Source organism: Carcharhinus amblyrhynchos, chromosome 23, assembly GCF_965287045.1.
Source record: "Carcharhinus amblyrhynchos chromosome 23, sCarAmb.v2.hapA, whole genome shotgun sequence".
Lineage (NCBI taxonomy): Eukaryota > Metazoa > Chordata > Chondrichthyes > Carcharhiniformes > Carcharhinidae > Carcharhinus > Carcharhinus amblyrhynchos.
In genome coordinates this window covers 34,499,405-34,518,090 of record NC_137346.1, presented here as the reverse complement: position 1 = coordinate 34,518,090, position 18,686 = coordinate 34,499,405, and the positions used below count along the sequence as shown (strand labels likewise).

The 18,686-nt window shown below is 45.5% G+C and overlaps 1 protein-coding gene across 22 annotated transcripts in view; it reads right to left on the bottom strand.

The window, feature by feature from the left end:
* The window catches only part of elna (elastin a), a 324,471-nt gene that overhangs the window by 107,848 nt on the left and 197,937 nt on the right, over positions 1-18,686 (bottom strand). For 21 of the 22 annotated variants that reach the window (XM_080210607.1, XM_080210612.1, XM_080210601.1 and 18 more), the window contains 2 exons: positions 14,230-14,310; positions 526-561 (listed from right to left, as the gene is read on the bottom strand). In XM_080210607.1, the coding sequence (XP_080066733.1) occupies positions 526-561; positions 14,230-14,310 (117 nt within the window). The remainder of the gene's footprint in view (positions 1-525; positions 562-14,229; positions 14,311-18,686) is intronic. The other variant, XM_080210611.1, reaches the window with a different exon arrangement.

Sequence of the window (18,686 nt, the reverse complement as noted above, 5' to 3'; positions counted from 1 at the left end):
CTGCCTCTGAACCAGAAGCTCTGACTTTGAATCCTCCCCTAGGACTTGATGGCCAAAGAAAGTATATTAAAAATATGGCTGAACATATTGAGTATCAACTTGCAATATCCTTTTAACATGTCCAATGGCAGTGGGTGCTGAGAGTAGGAGAAACTCCTGGTCAACTTACTTGATACAGATGGTGCCCCTCAAACTTTAATTTTTTTCTTAGGGGCAACACGATGGCATAGTGGTTAGCACTGCTGCCTCAAAGCGCCAGGGACTCAGATTCAATTCTGGCCTAGGGTCACGTTTTCTCCATGTCGCATGGCTTTTCTCCAGGTGCTCAGGTTTCCTCCCACAGTCCAAAGATGTGCAGGTTAGGTTGGTTGGCCATGCTCAATTGTCCCTATATGTCAGGGGGATTAGCAGGGTAAATACATGGGGTTGCGGGGATAGGGCCTGAGTGGGACTGTTGTGGGTGCAGGCTTGATGAGCCAAATGGCCTCCTGCACTGTGGGGTTCTACAATTCTAGGTAAAATTACCTCCATATTTAGCAGCTTTAGATGCAGCAGCTCCACCTGCAATGATAGAGAATTGACAGGTAATTAATTGTAGAGCTAAGACCCTTTATATACAGGTATGGCAAGGAATGTTCCGAAGATTACAGCAACATGGAAGTCCTGAGAAATAAGTTTTTTGAAATTATCCTCATTCACACAATTTGCTCAAATTAATGATGATCTCTGCACTCTATTGGGCAAATGCCCAACTACTGAAAATTTGTGCCAAAATTTCTTAAGCAGTTCTGATTGTGTTTGGCAAGTTTATTTAATATTTTCTGAACCCACTTGTGAAATCAAAATATTCCAAGAGGTGTGATGAGTTTGGTTTTGTTTCAATGACAAACAAGATCTTTTTTTTAATTATGAGGATTGCTTTTTTCTCATGTTTACATCATATAAACATGCTTTCAAGTCATGCTTCTTGTTATTCTCTGCAAACTGATAGAACTTGCCCAAGTGCCTTAATAAAAGCAGTGTGATTGGTATCACTTTTGGTGCACAACTGCCATAAAGTTTGTCAAATGTCACGTTAGCCACTGTGCATAACAGGCAAGTTGCAGGAACACACCGAATACAAGCTGTAAGGATTAATGTATGTCTAAAAAGCTTGTGTACAGTTACAATATGTCCAAATGCCTCACCACCCTCTGAGTGAAAAACTTACCCCTAACATCTCCTCTGTACTTCCTCCCCAGTACCTTTTTAAACCTGTGTCCTCTCGTAGCGACCATTTCAGCCCTGGGAAATAGCCTCCAAGAATCAACCCTATCTATTCCTCTCAACATTTTATGAACATCTATCAGGTCACCTCTCAACCTTCGTCTCTCCAGGGAGAAGAGACCTAGCTCCCTCAACCTACCTTCATAAGGCATGCCTCTCAATCCAGGCAACATCCTTGTAAATCTCCTCTGCACCCTCTCAATAGCTTCCACTTCCACATTCTTCCTGTAGTGAGGCAACCAGAACTGCGCACAGTACTACTCCAAGTGGGGTCTGACAAGGGTCTTATAAAGTTGCAGCAATACCTCCCGACTCCTAAACTCAGTCCCTCGATTAATGAAGGCCATTACATCATACGCCTTCTTGACCACATCCTCCACCTGCGAGGCCGATTTAAGAGTCCCATGGACCCGGACCCCAAGGTCCTTCTACTCCTCAACAAGACTCCTACCCTTGATATTGTACTTCATCCCATTGGATCTGCCAAAATGGACCACTACACATTTATCCGCGTTGAAGTCCATCTGCCTCTTCTCCGCCCAGTCTTGCATCCTATCAATGTCACGCTGCAACTTCTGACATCCCTCCAGACTATCCACAACACCACCAACCTTCGTGTCGTCGGAGAACTTGCTAACCCACCCCTCCACTTCCTCATCCAGGTCATTTATGAAAATGACGAACAGCAAGGGTCCTAGAACAGATCCCTGGGGCAAAATTTCTATAAAGAAGAATTCTCTGTCATATTTTGGTTTTGCACTCCACACCTGACACCTCTAATTAGACCGATGAAAGTTTGAGGCAAAATAAAAAATAAAGGCTGGGATTTTCTGATCCCCCTGTGATAGGTTTTCTAGCGGTCAAGATAGCTTGCCATTGACCCCCAGTGGGATCTTCCAGTCCTGCCAAAGGCAATGGCCATTTGTGTTGCTTGCTGAACATGCAGCCAGAGAAGCCACTGTGGGGGTGCACCTTCAGCGTAACCAGAAATTCCCATGAGATTAGAGCCAGAAAATCCCAGTCAAAGAGAAGAGTACTTTGTCAAGTGTAATCTTCTGCCGCACTGTGTTAACACTGTTAGAGTCACACAGCCCTTGGATTTTTCCTGTTGGTTAGTGTTCTGTAGCTGCAAAGCTGATAAAGATTCTTTTAAATTAAGACCTTTCCTTTCACTGAGAAGACCTATCCATATCCAACAACTTGCTATGAAAACCCTGCCAACGTTTTGACAGGTGTGACAAATTATACCACAGCAGCTGCAACAATCCACAACATCCTAAAAGCATCAACATCATTTTATTAAAAAGTCAACTTGTCCTATCCCCCAATGTTAACTGATCTTTAAAAGAATTCCAAGATCTGGATTCATATCTTCGCCAAACACTAATCAGTTCTTCTTTGGGCCTATCTGTGTATTAAAATTCATTAAAATTTGTTCATTAGTTTTTGACATTTAGGGAGTATAGAGGGCAAGTTCCAAAACAGCTTTGACATTGGCAAGATCTCCCCGAGCAATTATCCCCATCCCTTGCTAGTGACATAATGGAGTTTCTGCTATGAATAACAGGAATGCCATTTGAATTCAGTAAAATGTAATTAAAAGGCCTCATGGTGGGAAAGGATTAGAGAGAAATGGGCCAAGCATGGTGGATGGGCAGGCTACCTGAAGACTTACTCTCCTGCTATAATATGGGCAATAGATCAGGGATGATAGGAAGGCGACAGACTGACAACTCACTTTATTTGATCCCCATAGTCCCTCAACTTCAAAAATGCTAACAGGATCAATGAAATTCACTCCAGTGTTTTTTTCTAGCTCCTCAAGTAAAGATTTCATTATCACTGCTAGGATTGATGCAAAACCAACTTTTGATTCGTTGCATCTCCCTTTTTCAGAGAGAAATTCTCTTTGGGAGCATAGGTAAGAATGCACCCAAAACCTTCTACCAGTAGGCAGAAAGTTTTACCTAAGCAATACCCTGGCACTGCACCCTAGCACAGCTACTGGGTGTAGTGTCATAAGGCAAAATCGGTAGTGCTGGGGGGGGATTTCCAATAGAGAGGTCTGAGGTGAAGGGATTCTGAGGAGGGGGTGGGGGATTCCGGGGAAATCATGACCATGGGCGATTTCAAAGCATTTTACAGCCAATTAGAAACTGTTTTTTAATAGCGTAGGCTGTGATTCTCATGAATTGGGAATAAGTGCCCATTTTGGCAGGAAAATGGGAGTGTTTCCCATTGGCATTCGCATCATTTGTCAGGTGGGATTCACTCATCTGAAAGGTGCTAATAAGCTAATTTCAAGCAATCTGCCAGCTGGCCCCACTATTTGGAGACAGGCCCCATCTCCCATAAAATATTAAGTTGTGCCCCCCACCCCCAGACAAAGTGAGCACCACCAACCCCTCACCAAAGAGGGGCATCCTCCCCTCTAACCACAAATAATGGGACACACCATGCAAGCATACGAGTTGGTGACCCAACTCCCCCTCCACTTAGACCCACCCACACTCAGGCCCCTTTTCTCCCCAGAACCCCACCTGCAAGCAGCCCCCTTCCCTCCCACCCCCCTCTCCCCACACAGCACCTCTCCATCCTCAGATTCCCCTTACAGCACCCTCCCCATCAGACCCCCTACTTAGGTTCCCTCCCCCTCAGATGCCCCAGTCAGGTCCTCTCTCCCTCGGACCTCCCATTCAGCCTCCCTTCAGACCACACACCTTGGCAGTAACAACACTGCACTGCCCCCATGGTACTTTAGCACTCACAGCCTTGCCTGGGGCCTCAAGTCCTCTATCTAAGAGACGTCAATTTCACCTAGGGAGAGAGCAGTTATTGCTAGATTTGGCTTAGTGGGCCAAATGAGCTCTCCCACGTTGTATAATTCTTCATACTTCTACTGGTGTGGGTAGTGGGTATGAGACTCCCTATGGGAGGTGGGTCACAGACAGAGGAGTCGTGGCTGTGGAGTGTAATAATCGTTAATTGTTACTAGTGACAGTGCATTCTATCCCTAGCCAGTGTCCACCTTCACTGTGCCCCATTGGTGATCCTAAAATTTCTTAACCTTCTGTGACCTGCCATTATATCTAATTGAGCCCAGGATGCACATCAGAGGTGGAGGCGATCAGCTGTATTCCACGCCCCATGGCCTTTAATGCCTTTGGAGGATGTCCCCTGGAGCTTGGGAACCTGGAGGATTCAGGTTGACTTTCGGGTGCCACAGATGCAGCCTGCTGTCCAAGTGATACACCGGTGTCAGGAAGGAGGGATTTGGAAGAGATGAGGATGGCTGGGGTATCCTGGGTGGTAGGTCCCATTGCTTTCTCCTCCTTATGGGTGCCTATGGGTCCCTGGGGCATTCTTTTGAATGGACGGGCAGCTGGAATGAGCTCCAGAAGCCTCTGCGTCACCTGGCACTGCTGGTTCTGGAGGCTCAATAGTGTCTGCACCATGGTTGGCAAGCCATCACTGATATCCCTCTGAATCTGGACAAATCTCTGGATCCCTCAGCAACTGGCCATGCTCTTGAGGCCTGCAGCCATGGTCTTCAGTGATGTGGCCATGCCTTGGATCCTGCCACCCATGGCTACCATTTCCTGCCCCAGGCTTTTTACACAGTCACCACACTTGCAGTGCTGGCCTCGGTGCCATGCAATGCTGGCACCCTGTCCTGCTCATGAAGGCTGTGAGACTCTTCCAAACAGCCTCACAGTTGCTGGAATGTCTCGGATATCCCTGCCTGTAATCCACACTCTGCTTCTGCAGCTGTGCGAGAACTTTTCCAGCACCCTGGCATCAGGTTGGGGGCCAGCTGTTTCTTCGATCCATCAGACCTCTGCCTGCCTGATACCTCCGATGTTCCCATCTCCATCTGATGTACATCAGCATGTGGTGCTCAACAGTAAATGACTCTGCAGCCTGTCTGCTAATTCTACCCACCAAGGTGTGTGTCTCTATGCTGATGGATGGTGCAGTTGATGCCTCTGACACTAGGTTGGTGGTGTTGGCAGGGGCAGGGGGGGAGTTGGCAGTGTCAGCACCCAAAGGCCTGGCCTAAGCTGGTACTACTCCCGCAATAGAAGACATGTGGGTAAGTACAAGGGATGAACAGGTATCTGGGCAACATTGTTCTTGAGAACGGTCTAAAAGGATAAAGGTTTTGTGCTCACAACCTTATTAGGTGCCTCCCCGTTGTGTGCTCTTCAAAGGGGTGCAGAAGCCACAGTTTGGGAGTTCCACCACCCATCATGTCCCATTCTCTTCAGTTGTGTGCCATCTTCTCCTGCTGAGAGATAAGGCGGGGGTCAGAGAATGGGTGGCATAGTTCGGTGCCATGCCATGCCAGGCAGCAGCTGTCAGACTCGGGATGCGAGAGGAATTTGAGAAGGATGCTAGGAGATCGAGTGCTGGACGGCGATGGGCTGTCAAGGAGTGGATATGTGGGAACATTACAGGTGTGACAGGCAGGACCGCTGCCAGGATACAAAGAATGGACACTCACCCTTGCGGCACAAATGAGGTCATTCATCTTCTTCTGGAATTGGATGCAAGTCCTCAGTGTCAAACTGTGGCCACTGACTGCCACAGCCAATGTCTCCAATGCTGCATTGGAGTCCCTGCTCCCGGATTATCTTCCCTCCTGGGGGTACAAGATGACCTGTTGCTCTTTCGTGGAGTCCGGCAGCCATTCGAGTTCTTCCTTCATAAGTCATGGAACTGGTCTGTGTTGCCATCTTACTGGTATGACTGGCTGTGAGTGCAGGGGAGCTTTTAAATGCAGCTCCCCCTTGTTAACAGCGCTTAGCTATGGCCACTTTGGGCATGTCACATGCTTAATGCTCCATAACAGCGTAATTCACATGGAGTGTCGCTGAATTGTGGTGCAGAGCGCACTGAAGAGACTGGTGCGGATCATTCCATTATTCCCAGCGTTATGACACAGAAATTTTTCAGGACAATTCCATCCCATAATAAAGGATCAATGTTCTGTGCAGAAACAATTTTCTGTATCTCCAGTACAAGTTTGAAACAGCTTGGGTTTTGGTGGGGTATCAGAATGACAGGTTCTGCAATTGATTATTGGATTGTTGTAGAAAGTTCCTGCATTAACTATTTTTGTCAGAATTAAATTGCAAGATTGCCTGACTTGACTTTGTTGCACCAAATTGTATTCACTAGGCCTAGAACTTTAGTTTTTGAAGAATTTGACATCAAGGTATATTTCTGGCAGTACCCAGACACACTAAATAATTCACATTTATACAGCCCTCAAGAATCCAAAAACGAAAAACTGAAAAGGAAAATAAATTCAAAGCAGGAAGTAACAAAACAGCTTTAAGGGGCATTTAAAGTCAGCAAGAATGATAGCAAGGCTGAATGGTCTAAAAAAAACACTTTTGAGGGGAGAGCATGATGAAAAATAATTAGCCGCTCGTGAATGGTGCCAAAGGTTTGCATTATTGTTCATCCTTAATTGTCCTGAGAAAGTGGCGACACACCTGCGAGGTCATTTCTGATGCAAGTCAAGTTGGCATGGGACTGGGGTTATGTGTAAGCCAGATGCTTTCTTCCTGTAAAGGACGTTAGTGAACCAGTTGTGTTATTAACATACATATAGATTTTTAAAGCTAAAGTAAATGTTCAATTTATGGGATTTGAATTCATTTATATGCTTCATATATAGGATGTAGAAGCATTAAAAATTAAGGTTGAAGATTTTAAAATTGATTTGCTGAGATACAACATTCATGGAACTGAGCCAGAACAGGATCAATGGAAAGAAACTATATGAATGCAAGTTATTCTTTGGACTTAGTGCAGGAGAGATGTACCATAGAAGATGAAATTAGAGGGAGTTTGTAAATGAACAAAGAAAAGTACAGCACAGGAACAGGTCCTTTGGCCCCCCCAAGCCTGCACCCATCATGATGCCTTGCCTAAACTAAAGCCATGTGCACTGAGAGTTCATACAGAATGGTATAAAAATTAATCCTAAAGACAATTAAGACATCAATAAGAGTTTCACCCAAGGTGGAAATGAGATAAACAGGCAAATGTTCAAGAGGTGCAATGAGATTTTCTTGGCTTAGGGTTAAAAAAAATTACGAAGTGCTACAGAGATGGGATAAACTTCCTTAGGCAGCCTAAAAAAATCAATGAGTGGAATTTTCCCTTTTTACTGCAGTGTTGCAAGGGTGGGAGAAGCAGTTTCACTGCAGATGCTCATGACATCACACTAGTGGGTGCCTCTGATTGAGCTTGCTGAACAGCAACTTAATTTTTTAAAGGTCACCACTTTTAAAGGCCACCCTGACACAAAAAAGTGAAAAAGAACACCTCCACCCACCCTCAGTTGAGGGGTCTGATATTAAGATGCTAATTTATTCTAATGGAGATCACAACATTCAATGTCAGGAGCTCTTATGTCACCGGTGGGAACAATTGCAATGGAAAATCTCACTGACGTAAAACACGATTTAACCTAGAGACATAGAAACATAGAAGATAGGAGCAGAAGGAAGCCATTTGGCCCTTCAAGTCTGCTGCACCATTCACCATAATCATGGCTGATCATCCAACTCAATAGTCTAATCCTGCTTTCTTCCCGTTAACCTTTGAAACCATTCACCCCAAGTTCTATGTCTGGCCGTCTTTTGAATACATTCAATGTTTTAGAACATAGAATATAGAACATTACAGTACTGTACAGGCCCTTATGCCCTCGATATTGCGCCGACTTGTGAAACCAATCTAAAGTCCACCTAACCTACACTATTCCAATATTGTCCATATGTTTATCCAATGACCATTTAAATGCCCTTAATTTTGGTGAATTCACTATTGTTGCAGACAGGGCATTCCACGCTCTTACTACTCTCTAAGTAAAGAACCTACCTCTGACATCTGTCCTATATCTATCTCCCCTCAATTTAAAGCTATGTCCCCTCGTGCTAGCCATCTCCATTCGAGGAAATAGGTTCACATTGTCCACCCTATCTAATCCTCTGATCATCTTATATGCCTCTAGTAAGTCATCTCTTAATCTTCTTCTCTCTAACAAAAACAGTCTCAAGTTCCTCAGCCTTTCCTCATAAGACCTTCCCACCATGCTAGGTAATATCCTAGTAAATCTCCTCTGCACCCTTTCCAATACTTCCACATCCTTCCTATAATGCAGCGACCAGAACTGTATGCAATACTCCAAATACGGCTGCACCAGAGTTTTGTACAGCTGCAACGTGACCTCATTGCTTCTAAACTCAATCCCTCTACCAATAAAAGCTAACACACTGTACGTTGGGTGCCAACTTTCAGGAATCTATGCACATGGACACCGAGATATCTCTGCTCATCCACACTACCAAGTAACTTACCATTAGCCCAGTATTCTGTATTCCTGTTACTCCTTCCAAGTGAATTACTTCACACTTTTTCACATTAAACTCCATTTGCCACCTCTCAGCCCAGCTCTGCAGCTTGTCTTTATTTATAACATGCAACATCCTTCCGCACTGTCCGCAACTCCACCAACTTTAGTGTCATCCGCAAATTTACTAACCCATCCTTTTATGCCCTCATCCAGGTCATTTATAAAAATGACAAACAGCAGTGGCCCCAAAACAGATCCTTGCGGTACACCACTAATAACTGAACTCTAGGATGAACATTTCCCATCAATCACCACTCTCTGTCTTCTTGCAGCTAGCCAATTTCTGATCCAAACTGCTAAATCACCCTCAATCCCATGCCTCCGTATCTTCTGCAATAGCTTACCATGGGGAACCTTATCAAACGCTTTACTGAAATCCATGTACACCACATCAACTGCTTTACCCTCATCCGCCACTTTGGTCACCTTCTCAAAGAACTCAATAAGGTTTGTGAGGCACAAACCCTTCACAAAACGTGTTGATTATCCCTAATCAAATTATTCCTTTTTAGATGATTGTAGATCCTATCTCTTATAATCCTTTCCAAAACTTTGCCCACAACACAAGTAAGGCTCACTGGTCTATAATTACCAGGGTTGTCTCTACTCCCCTTTTTGAACAAGGGGACAACATTTGCTATCCTCCAGTCTTCTGGCACTACTCCTGTACTCAATGACAACCTAAAGATCAAAGCCAAAGGCTCTGCAATCTCATCCCTAGCCTCCTAGAGAATCCTAGGATAAATCCCATCCAGCCCAAGGAACTTATCTATTTTCATACTTTCCAGAATTGCTAACACCTCCTCCTTACAAACCGTAATCCCATCTAGTCTAATAGCCTGTATCACAGTATTCTCCTTGACAACATTGTGTTTTCCCTGAGTGAATACTGACGAAAAATATTCATTTAGTGCCTCTCCTATCTCTTCGGACTCCACACACAACTTCCCACTACTTGACTAGCCCTAATCTTACCCTAGTCATTTTTTTATTCTTGACATACCTATAGAAAGCTTGAACCTACCTGCCAAAGACTTTTCATATCCCCTCCTGGCTCTTATTAGCTCTCTCTTTAGCTCTTTCCTGGCTAACTTGTAACTCTCAAGTGCCCTAACAATGACTACTTCTTGTGGTAATGAATTACACAGGCTCACCTTGCTCTTGTACTCGAAACCTCTCGCAATGAAGGCCAACATACCATTTGTCTTCTTTCAGCCTGCTGCATCTGCATGCTTACCTTCAGTGAGTGGTGCAGAAAGACACCCAGGTCATGCTGCACACTCCTCTCTCCCAATTAACAGCCATTCAAGTAGTAATCTGCTTTCTTATTTTTACTTTCAAAGTAAATAACCTCACATTTATCCAAATTATATGGAATCTGCCATTGATTTGCCCACTCACCCAACCTGTCCAGATCATGCTGAAGGATCTCGGCATTCTCGTCACAGTTCACTCTTCCATCCAACTTGGTATCATCGGCAAACTTTGAGATGTTACATTTAAACCTTTCATGATATTTTGCACTCCTGATGCCAGCTACGCCATGCAAACCGGAGTGCAAAATTCCACCGAATGAGTGATGGGTAAATAAATGTGGTCATTGAATCGTAGAATCCTTACAATGTTTAAGGTAGCCAATTAGGAAGGCTTTTTGATTTTATTGATCAGTAGAAAGTTTAAATTAATGAAGAAGAGACACTGAAATCATTGGGGGAATTTTAAGTCACAATCTCCCACTTCAGGGACAGCACAGTGAGTCAAAATCCCCTGAGAATCAAAGCGCAGTTCACTCCAGTGTGATTGTGCTTTCTGGTTTTCATTGGCTCTTGCTGAAGACATAATTAGGTTCATGCCCATAATGGATGAGATCCTGATTTTAATACTCGTTAATAAATTTCCATATGATTATCTAGTCCTCTCGCCAAATTATTCCCTCCTGACCAAATACTCACATGTCGGCAAAGTTCTCGACAGGTTTTTCAAACTGTAAACCTGTTGAGGGAATTCCTCCGGGGATGCAAAGGTTAAGTATAGCTCCTGGAAGAGGGGGGCATGTCCAAGCAGTACCCTGGCAATGACTCCTAGCACAGATTGCCACTCCCAAGTTGGATTCTGCCCATAAACTTTATGGGTGGAATTCTCCCAGTCTAATTCGCATGAAAACTAGAGTCATTCATGCTTTTATTTCAGAGAAGAATCTCCCACACACTGTGCACTGCAGAGGCCACCAATGTAAATATCATTATATTTCAAGAGGCTGACCCTATTGCCACTGGAGAGGTTGAAATCAGCACCCTGAGCGAGCTACTGCGCATGCTCAGTGGCCCCGCACTGATGGCGTCCCGATTGCTGGACAGCTCAATTGCTGGCTAGCCCCACGTTCTCCATAGCAACAACTCTCCGACCCCCACGGCCCGATCATTGGCCCTCCAACCATTCCTGGGCCCACCCCAATACCCCCTGAGCACGCCATGATCTCCAGGCCCACCCCACAGATTCCCCTCTCCTTTCTCCCACCGACAGTAACCACTCCTCCCCAGCCTGCCCCAATCACTGACTCCCTGCTTCCCTTACTGATCCCTATGCAGAATAACAATGGGAACCCCCCCACCCCCATGGATTGTCCCCAGAGGCCCCATCCCCTTAACACTGCCCCATGCATGATGGACAGTGGTATTTTGCCCCTTCGGCTTGTGCCAGGGGCACAGATTGGCACTGCCAAATACCAATGCCCAGGGGGCACCCCCTGCTCCTCTGAGGGTCCCCGATTGCCCCCCTTCACTCCAGCAGCGTCGGGCCACTAGCTCCTCAAAAATGGGGAGCTACTGTACATCCTGCTGGAGTGAAATACTCTGGTGGGATGAGAGATGCTAGTGGGTCCAGAGACTTTAGTCCCAGACCTGCTAATCATATTGAAATCATATACAAATGACCATTTAAATGATCTTTGCACCTCCCCACTGATCTCTGGCACGGAGCAGATATCATCGGGAATCTGGCTCTGGGAGGTGCAAGTAAGGCACGGACACTCATGCGAACCCTGCGAATCAGCTGATGCAACAATTTCCCAGCCCACTGTGCTAAGGGATGGGAAAATCGTGGCCTATGTCTTTCAATTTAAATAAGATTTAAACATATTAATACCACATAAAGAGGAATAAAAGTGAGTATTGTAACTTCCATTCTCACGTTAATCAGGCATCAGAAAACCCTACTGTTTTGTGGGAATCTATTTTAACTTGTATATACATTGTATAGATCAAGACTCCAATATACTATGTTCGGAATTTTGCTGTATTACCACAGTTTGGGACATTTTAGTTACTCCTGAAAGTGTGATACAGGCTGATAGGCTGGAGGAGGTAGATATTCTGAGGGAAGATGTATTAGCAATTTTGAAAAACGTGAGGGTTGTTAAGTCCCCTGGGCCAGATGGTATATATCCTAGGATTCTTTGGGAGGCAAGGGAGGAGATTGCAGAGCCTTTGGCTTTGATCTTTGGGTCCTCACTATCCACGGGGATAGTGCCAGAGGACTGGAGTGTGGCGAATGTTGTTTCTCTGTTCAAGAAAGGAAATGGGAATGACCCTGGTAATTATAGGTCAATCATTCTTACTTCGGTGGTCAGTAAGTTAATGGAAAAGGTCCTGAGGAATAGGATTTATGACCATTTGGAAAGAAGCAGCTTAATCCGAGATATTCAACATGTATTCATGAAGGGTAAGTCTTGCCTCACAAATTTGATTGGATTCTTTGAGGAAGTAACTAAGTGTGTGGATGAAGGTAGAGCAGTTGATGTCGTATACATGAATTTTAGTAAGGCATTTGATAAGGTTCCCCATGGACGCCTCATGAAGTAAGGAGGAGTGGGACAGAGGAAAATTTGGCCGATTGGATAAGTAACTGGCTATCTCATAGAAGACAGAGGGTGGTGGTGGATGGAAGACATTCAGACTGGAGACCAGTTACCAGCGGTGTACCACACAGATCGGTGCTGGGGCCTCTGCTATTTGTGACTTTTATCAATGAGTTGGAAGGGGGGGCTGAAGGGTAGGTCAATAACTTTGCTGATGACACCAAGACAGGTGGAGTAGTGGATGAGGTGAAGAGCTATTGCAGGCTGCAAAGAGACATTGATAGGATGCAGAGCTGGGCCGAAAAGTGGCAGATGGAGTTTAACCCTGATAGGTATGAGGCGATTCACTTTGGTAGGACAAATTTGAATGCAGATTACAGAGTCAACAGCAGGGTTCTGAGGAAAGTAGAGGAACAGACAGATTTTGGGGTTCATATCCACAGATCTCTGAAGTTGCACTCAAGTGGATAAAGCTGTGAAGAAGGCTTATAATGTGTTAACATTTATTAACAGGGGGTTTGAGTTTAAGAGCCGTGGAGTTATGCTGCAACTGTACAGGACCTTGGTGAGACCACATTTGGAATATTGTGCGCAGTTCTGGTTGCCTCACTATAAGGAGGATGTGGAAGCATTGGAGACAGTGCAGAGAAGATTTACCAGGATGCTGCCTGGTTTGGAGGGTAGGTCTTATGAGGAAAGGTTGAGAGAACTAGGGCTCTTCTCTTTAGAGCGGAGGAGGATGAGAGGCAACTTAATAGGGGTTTATAAGCTGTTGAAGGGGATAGATAGAGTGGACATTCACAAACTATTTCCTCAGATGGATGTAGCTGTTACTAAGGGGCATAACTATAAGGTTCATGGTGGGAGATAGAGGAGGGATGTCCGAGGTAGTTCTTTACTCAGTGGTTGGGGTGTGGAATGGACTGCCTGCTGTGATAGTGGAGTCAGACACTTTATGAACTTTCAAGTGGTTATTGGATAGGCACATGGAGCACACCAGAATGATAGGGAGTGGAATAGCTTGATCTTGGTTTTGGACAAAGCTCAGCACAACATTGCAGGCTGAAGAGCTTGTACTGTGCTGTAATGTTCTATGTATGTTTCTACGTTTTTTCAACATGGAACAAATCCAAAATCCTTGTCCATTATTTTAGCCTAAACATGCTCTAAATTACTGGAAATTGGGATGTTATGATTGTAGTGAATCAAATCAATAGATTCAAATTTTATCCACTTGCAGGAGCCTCGCTGACCTGCAGGAAACTTGAACCCATTGATTTTAATGCACCCACGCAGTGTTATTTAAGTTGCAATTCCTTGAGTCTTGCTATATCTGGTATTACCATTCAGATTATCCCTTTTTTTGCTTGTGCCTTCAAAATTCTGTAACCTTCACACAGTTTATTTTAATGGACTGGAATATCCAAAATTAGTTACCCAGGAGTGGAGAACCTCAGCCATCCAAAAAATGGATGGATAGTCATTCCCTTAACAGTCCTTTAAACCAAAAACAATCAATCTTTCCTGACTGCATCTTTCAGGAATGCAAAAATCTACAATTAATTTTCCTTCTTACCTTGACATTGATTTCACTGTACAATATGATACTATTGGGATTATAGAGGCAACAAAGAGTATAATGGAGAAAAATGTCTTTTGGAAGACAGCAACTTACCCACTCCAATGCCAGGTTGCACACCTCCAGCGCCCGGCTGAACACCTACTCCAGTGCCTGGTTGCACACCGACTCCAACACCTATATTGGGATAACAAGGATTGGAAATAGTGAATGATCTATTTACAAAAGTAGAGTAAATTTAAGATTTTTTAAGCCAATAATGGCTGACAGTGAAATAACATGAATCCTGAACCATACTCTTTAATTCCAGGCATTTATTTCAACATTCTTTACAGAATGAGTACTGGACTAATCACCTTAAATCCAGCAAATTAGGAGGCTATTACTTGGCTTCAGAGATTTGCATTCACGAAATAAATAAGGTTCAACACTTAAAAAAGACTGGTTATTCTTCCACGTAGGTTAGAGGAAGTGCTGCTTTGTTAGAGATATTTTCTGTTGGTGAGCTGTTAACTTAAAGCCACTTTGCCTGTAAATGTTAATCCTATTACACTATCCCAAGAAAAATGAGGAGTTCTCCCAGTGTCCTCGCCAAAATTTAATTCTTAAATAACACCACTAAAATGGTTTTACTGTCTCTATTTGCTGCATTTGCTGTATGTATGAATGCTTCCTATTGCTGATTGGTTGCTGGAGTCACTTAACTAACAATAGTAGTGCCACTTCAAAAGAATTTTAAGCTGAATAAGAATTTTATAATTTTTTTGTCACATATTTCTGCTTGTTTTGGATCATCCAGGAGTGGAAGGTCATTTTCTCGAGACAGTCAGTGACCCAGGAGTCAGGCCGGCCATGCTTCCTGGGGAACAATGGAAGTGGCAGTGAGTGCCCTTACACTTGCAATGAGCACTGGCACTCAGTGATGAAAGAAAATGAACGACCTCCTTTGAGCAGAAAAGTGAGTGTCTATCCTGTCCTGGCATCCGTCCATACTGATCCACTCCTTGATAAGAACATAAGAACATAAGAAATAGGAGCAAGAGTAGGCCATCTGGCCCTTCGAGCCTGCCCCGCCATTCAATAAGATCATGGCTGATCTGTCGTGGCTCAGTTCCACATTCCCGCCCTCTCCCCATAACCCCTAATCCCCTCTCTTATCAAAAACCCATCAACCGCTTCTTAAAAATATTTAGTGAGGTAGCCTCCACCACTTCAACGGGCAGAGAATTCCAGAGATTCACCACCCTTTGAGTGAAGAAGTTCTTCCTCAACTCCGTTCTAAACCGCGCCCCCTTTATCTTGAGGCTGTGCCCCCTAGTCCTACTGTCCTTTCTGAGCGGGAAGAGTCTCTCCACCTCTATCCTATCCATTCCATTCATCATCCTATACGTCTCAATGAGATCTCTCCTCATTCTTCTAAACTCTAACGAGTACAAGCCTAGTTTATTCAGCCTCTCCTCATAGCTCAACCCCCTCAACTCCGGCATCAGCCTAGTAAACCTCCTCTGCACTCCCTCCAAGGCCAAAATATCCTTGCGTAAGTATGGCGCCCAAAACTGCACACAGTACTCCAGCTGCGGCCTCACCAATGCCCTGTATAGCCTCAGCAAGACCTCCCTACTTTTATATTCAATTCCCCTTGCTATGAAGGCCAGCATCCCATTCGCCTTCCTGACCACCTGCTGCACCTGCAAGCTGGGTTTTTGCGACTCATGCACAAGGACCCCGAGGTCCCTCTGCACCGTCACCTGCTGCAGTTTTTCTCCACGTAAGTAATAATCCTTCCTACCATTATTCCTACCAAAGTGGACCACCTCGCACTTGCCAACATTAAATTCCATTTGCCAGTTCCTGGCCCATTCGCCCAGCCTATCTAGATCCTTCTGCAGACTCTCCACACCCTCCGCACAATTTGCCTTTCCACCAATCTTGGTGTCATCAGCAAATTTCGACACCATACACTCGGTTCCCTCCTCCAGATCATCTATATAAATGGTAAATAGCTGAGGCTTTCGAGCACCAACCCCCCAGGACCTGCCTCCAATCCCTCTGGCATGCTCCATCATAAACCTCTGCCTGGCAAGGCACAGTCCTGACATACGTCACCCAATTGCCCCCACTCCCAACAATCCATATCCTTCCAGCCATCAGGCTTTCAATCTTGCCCTTTGACCCACAGAAGAAGATGACCCATAATCATTGGGTCTTCTCATGGGAGAAGACTAGAGGTGAGGGCTCTCAAGCTGCATCTTCTTACTCCATTCAAGGAGTGTGCACTAGAGCTTTTTGGTTGAGGACAGAACTGTGACTGACAGCCAGGTTGGTGTGTGCCATGGAAGTACGGAGCAATGAAAAATTCACTCATGACCTTTCTCAATTAAGTTGAGATCTGCCCAGATACCTACCCCTTCCTTCAACTGAACTCTGTGTCCTCTGTTGCAGGAAACAACACCAATGAGGCCAGGCCATCAGGGGTCATCGCCCTCCATCCTATTGCATCACCAGCTGAGATTCCCGTCAGCTCCAAAGAAACCTCGGAGGAAATCTCCAAGGAAACCTCAGAGGAAAGCATCTACCAGTTGACACAGACATCACACACATCATCACATTCAAGCATCCACCAGAACAGATACAGTCACCACAGCAGGACATGTTAGCGAAGAAGCTTCTGGGTCACTTCCTAGTGCTCACAATACAGCCGTAGTTGTACGTCAGGCAGAAGTGGGAACATTGGTAGACTCGGGCAGCCGCAGGTCTGCTGAGCAGCGGCAGCACAGTGGCACAGTGGTTAGCATGCCTCTCAGCACCTGGGAACCGGATTCAATTCTGGCCTCGGACCACTATCTGTGTGGAGTTTGCATATTCTCCCCGTGTCTGCGTGAGTTTCCTCCGGGTGCTCTGGTTTCCTCCCACAGTGCAAAGATGTGCAGGTTAGGTTGATTGGCCATACTAAATTGACCCTAGTGATGGGGAATTAGCTGGGTAAACATGTAGGGTTGCGGGAATAGGGCCTGGATGGGATTGTGAATTGTGCAGACTCAATGGGCCAAATGGCTTCCTTCTGCATAATTCTATGAAACACTTGGCTCCCAGCCGGGTTATGGTGCGTAGAAGCTGGCGTTGGACTGGGGTAGAAACAGAAAGAAGTCTCACAAAACCAGCTTAAAGTCCAACAGGTTTATTTGTAGCAAACACCACAAGCTTTTGGAACAGGCTATCCCTTCGTCAGGTGGGTGGGAGTTCTGACCACAAACGGGGCGCAAAGACGTTAACTCAATTTACATGAATAATGATTGGAATGTGAGTCTTTGCAGCTAATCAAGTCTTAAAGCTACAGACAATGTGAATGGAGAGAGCATTAAGCACAGGTTAAAAGGATGTGTATTGTTTCCAGACAGGAAAGTTAGTGAAATTTTGCAAGTCCAGGCAAGTTGTGGGGGTTACAGATAGTGTGACATGAACCCAAGATCCCGGTTGAGGCTGTCCTCATGTGTGCTGAACTTGGCTATCAGTCTCTGCTCAGCGACTCTGTGCTGTCATGTGTCATGAAATCCATCTTGGAGAAGGCTTACCCGAAGGGTAGAAGCCGACTGCCCATGACTGCTGAAGTGTTTCCCAACAGGAAGAGAACAGTCTTGCCTGATGATTGTCGAGCTGTGTTCATTCATCCATTGTTGTAGTGTCTGCATGGTCTCCCCAAGCCTCAGGACATCCTTTCCTGCAGCGTGTCAGGTAGACAACGTTGGCTGAGATGCAAGAGTATGTACCGTGTACCTGGTGGCTGGTGTTCTCACGTGAGATGATGGCATCCGTGTTGATGATCCGGCATGTCTTACAGATGTTGCAGTGGCAGGGTTGTGTGGTGTCGTGGTCACTATTCTCCTGAAGGCTGGGTAGTTTGCTGTGGACAATGGTTTGTTTGAGATCGTGCAGTTGTTTGAAGGCAAGAAGTGGGGATATGGGGATGGCCTTGGTGAGATGTTCGTCTTCATCAATGACATGTTGAAGTCTCCGGAGAAGATGTCGTAGCCTCTCTGCTCCGGGGAAGTACTGGACGATGGAGGGTATACTCTGTCCACCGTGTCTTGTGTTTGTCTTGCGAAGAGGACCCACAGCTTGGTCCAGGCTCAGATGGCTATCATTGAAGGCTCTCACACCATGGGGCAGGCACAGTTGGGCTTCCAGAACTGAGAGAGCCAGGTGATGCAGAGGCTTGTGGAGCTCACTTCAGCTGTCCCACAGGCACTCAAGGCTGGAACTCATGCTGGCACCTTCCACCCATGAGATGCCAGCTGTAGCCAGCCCTTCAGAACACTTTCTTAACTGCTACATCTCCTGGGCAACAGGCAGAACAGGGTGGCATGGCTACATTAGTGACACCTAAAAGTCGGCTGGGGGTCTTCAAGTCCCAGCGACGCCCCCCCCCCCCCCCCCCCAAGGGATGCCCACCAAGGGCATCAAAAGCCAAAAGGGGCACAGCACAGCTGACCACCTCCACCTCATGTATGTCTGGGGTGTCACCTAGACATAGTGTTAGGCCATTTAAGATTAAG